The sequence below is a fragment of the Brachypodium distachyon genome, chromosome 4 (assembly GCF_000005505.3).
Source record: "Brachypodium distachyon strain Bd21 chromosome 4, Brachypodium_distachyon_v3.0, whole genome shotgun sequence".
Lineage (NCBI taxonomy): Eukaryota > Viridiplantae > Streptophyta > Magnoliopsida > Poales > Poaceae > Brachypodium > Brachypodium distachyon.
Window position 1 is genome coordinate 7,427,638 of NC_016134.3, and position 3,630 is coordinate 7,431,267.

General features: G+C 52.4%; 1 protein-coding gene across 1 annotated transcript; it reads right to left on the minus strand.

Annotated features, from left to right (window-relative positions):
• On the minus strand, positions 1-2,024 carry LOC100827599 (cyclin-D3-2). The gene is made up of 3 exons (XM_003575522.4): positions 959-2,024; positions 729-841; positions 1-637 (listed from the first exon to the last, which is right to left on the minus strand). The coding sequence occupies exons 1-3, from the start codon at positions 1,599-1,601 to the stop codon at positions 401-403; spliced, it is 993 nt and encodes a 330-aa protein (XP_003575570.1). The 5' UTR covers positions 1,602-2,024; the 3' UTR covers positions 1-400.
• Positions 2,025-3,630: the final 1,606 nt, after the last annotated feature.

Below are 3,630 nucleotides of genomic sequence, written 5' to 3' on the forward strand. Positions count from 1 at the left end.
GAGAGAGAGGGATTATGCACATTTATTTAGATAAAACGAGCAGCCAAATCGGGGTGACATTAATGCAGATGTAGAGCTCATGGGAAGTGGGGAATTCGCATTCATGGCCATAGCCAGCCAGAGAGGGCAAAAGCTTGAGATGAGAGATGGAGCAAACTTCCCCCTGCCGCCTATCCTAATCCTACCCAGGAACGGAAGGAGGGAGCTTGTCTCTCATCCATCAATAGCTGAGCTGCCCCCGTCGTTTTGGTTTCTGCAACCGCATTGCAGCAAAATTACATTCTTTTGATTTCATTTCTTCCCCGGCTTCTTCTTCTCATCTCCTAGCGTAGCGGCTTGCTCTGCTCTGCTCTGCTCGCCGGTTTGTTGTAGAGAGCGAGAGCGATCGGGCCGTAGGCGTCTAAGGCCAGGCGTCGTCGGGGGCCGCGCGCTTGAGTGGCCGTCCGGTGCGGCCCGGCGAGGACGAAGCGGACGCCGGCGGCCACGAGTCGGCGCTGCTCTCGGAGCTGAAGAAGGCCGCCGCGCTGATCACCCCGCTCGGGCTCAGCGGCGGAGAGTGCGGCCCCGCCGCCGCGCGCTTGCGCTTATTGTTGTTGTCGCCGCCGTTGAGGATCTTGGCGCACTCCGCCACCTCGTCCTGCGGTTGCGTAAGAAATCAGTTCCCGCGAGCACAGGCAACAAGGATAGTACGACGGATCGACGGACGGACAGACAATGTGGTTGCTGACCTCGGGGGCGTTGATGAGGGCCAAGAGCTGGGCGTCGTCGCCGGTGGTGGCGGTCGTGGCCAGCAACGCCGCGGCGGCCCAGGACGACGGCCTGTGCCGAGGCCACCGCCGATCTGCCACGCGCGCACACAACAACAGCATAAAGATTGCGCCTTTGACTGTTGGAACTAGCAGAGCAATGTAATAATGCACGAACGTAGAGGAAGGAAGGAAGAAGGAACCGAACGAACCTGGCATGGCGGCGAGCAGGGCGGCCTCGCAGCGCTGCAGCCTCGGGGCGGGGAGCGCGAGCGGGTGGAGGAAGGAGAAGGGCGTGACGGGGTGCATCCGCCAGGCGAGCGTGGAGAGCACCAGGAGCTCCATCCGCCGCACCGTCTTGGGATCGAACACGTACGCGCCGCCTTCTTCTTCCTCGGCTCCGGCGGCGGCGGCGCAGAGCTGGAGGTCGAGGAGCGCGGGCACGCGCGTCTCCTCCACCTTGGCGGCCAGCGCCACGCAGGCCACGGCGGCGAGCCGCGCCATCCACGGCCGCCCGTCCAGCCGCATCCGCAGCGGCAGGAAGCACCCGTCCAGGTACGCCGTGGCCAGCGCCGCCGTCAGCGCCGAGAACCCAAGCCTCGCCGCCGCCCCCGCCGCCCACCCCACCGCCGCCTCCCGCCCCTCCTCCCCGTACCCGCCGTCGCCGACCACCTCGGGCGCCATGGACATGAGCTCCTCCTCCTTCCCCCTCAACGCCTCCAACAGCGCCCGCACCTCGTCCTCCATGACCACCACCGCAGGCTGCAGCTCCTCCTCCTCGGCCGGCTCTTGGAACAAGTCCAGGTGCTCCTCCGGGCAGTAGAGCGAGTCAGCGAACAGCGCGGCGAACGCCATTGCGTAGGTAGGTAAAGGAGGTTACTTTGGCTGGCTTTAGTCGGTCGCTCCGGCGGTGCTCTGCTCAGGCTCAGGGGGCGGCGGAGGAGGAAGAGGAGAGCTTCTCCCCTTCCATGTCGAGCTGGGCTGAGCTAAGCCGGTTGGCTTTAAGTGCAGCTGAGTCTGGTTGGCTGCTTTTGCTGCTGGCCTCGAGCAGTGGGAGGCGTGCTGTGGTGGTGGTGGTGGGGGAGTGATGACTACGGGCGGCCAGCAGCACAAATGGGACTAGGAGGGAAAGGGAGGGAGTGGGAGAGGTTTTATTGGGGTTCGGGAGGAAGACGAAGAGAGAGAGAGCGCCACGCGACGCAACGGCAGCAGCAGCTGCAGCGGTTTCTTTATTGCTGTCTCTGCTCGGCTCGTCGTCTGTGCAGTGCAGTGCTCTGCTGTGTGTGAGAGGTTGATAGAGTGGGTTTGCTTTTGATATTTCGTGGGTTTCCCTCGCTTGGGACTTCAACTTTTCGGGGTTCCCCAGGAGAGGAGAGGAGAGGAGAGGAGAAGAGAGGCTGCAGCTCGCGAGCAGTGCTGTCTTTTCTCGCTCTCGCTTGTCATGGTCCTTGCCTCCTCGCCAGGATGCTTGCCCATCGTGCCACCTTTCCTCGTGTCAAAGAAAAAATTCCCACATTTGCAGGTGAATGTTTTAGGGATGTTTTATTACGTTTTTTCTTTGGGACTGGCTAGGGCTCAGTCGCTCAGTTCCTGTTTGTTTGGCTTTTGCTTCAGCTTTTGGCGTTTTTCAGCTTCTTTTGGAAGTACTTCTCAGTTTCATGTGTAAACAGGAGAAGTGCTTTTGAGATTGCTAGAAACACCAAAAACTGAAGAGCTGAAACAGAAGCCCAAACAAACACGACTCAGTCGACCCGCCAGCGCCCCATCGATGCATGCAAGTAAAGTATACATGCATGCATGCATGCCTGTGTGTGTGCATGCCTCCGTGTGCGTGTGTGATTTTTTTTAGATCACAATAAAAAGCATTCGTACTCGTAGTAACATAAATTCAGTCCCCACGTATATGCTTCTCATGTTTATTATTACAAATTTTAAAACGATGCCAAAAACTTGAAATTTGAAAAAAAAACGGCCGATACCGATGAATGCACACTTAATTGAAATTTGAAAAATTGCATGTGAAAGTTTATGCGTGTTTCTAAAAAATTGCAGGTGAAAGATTACGCGCGATTTTAAAAACTGCAGGTGAAAGTTTATGCGCAATTCTAAAAATTGTATGTGAAAGTTAATGCCATTCTAAAAATTGTAGGTGAAAGTTTATGCGATTCTAAAAATTGCAGGTGAAATTGGAGGGGTATTTTAATAAAAATTAAAAAGGAAGTTTTCTAAATGAAAAAGATTTCACGTTGTTGACATACGAATTCGCCATGGAGTGGAAGCTCAATTTTTTTTTAAAAAAAGCTACAAATGAGAAACCAAAAATAAATTTCACGTGCAATTTTTAAAATTGCGCATCACATTTCACGTACAATTTTTAAATTGCACATCGAATTTTACTTGCAATTTTTATAATTTCACCTAAAATTTCACGTGCAATTTTGAAATTTCACTCTTGCACATATATATAGTTGAAAACAAAAAAGAAGCAAGAGAAATAAAAATTAAAAACAAAACGAGTAACAAATTAGAAACCAAAAATGGAAAAATAAAAAGGAAACAAAAAGCGGTTAGGAGGAGGATCGAACAAGCGACCTCTAGAACAGATTGACTGACCATAAACTGTTGGAGATATGCCCTAGAGGCAATCATGTGATGATGTTATTTTCTATGTATTCATGAGTTATTGTTATTATCCTTGAACATCATCACTGATATGTATCAATAAATACGTGATTTGTTTGTGAGACTATGTATTCTATGATGTTGTTCTAATGGTCCTGGTCATTGAGGTTATGCGGACACATAACCTAGACTAGCAATGTGAATCAGTATGATGACTATGTTTCACAAGTCATAGGGCGAGGTGTTGCCGACTGATGGCATG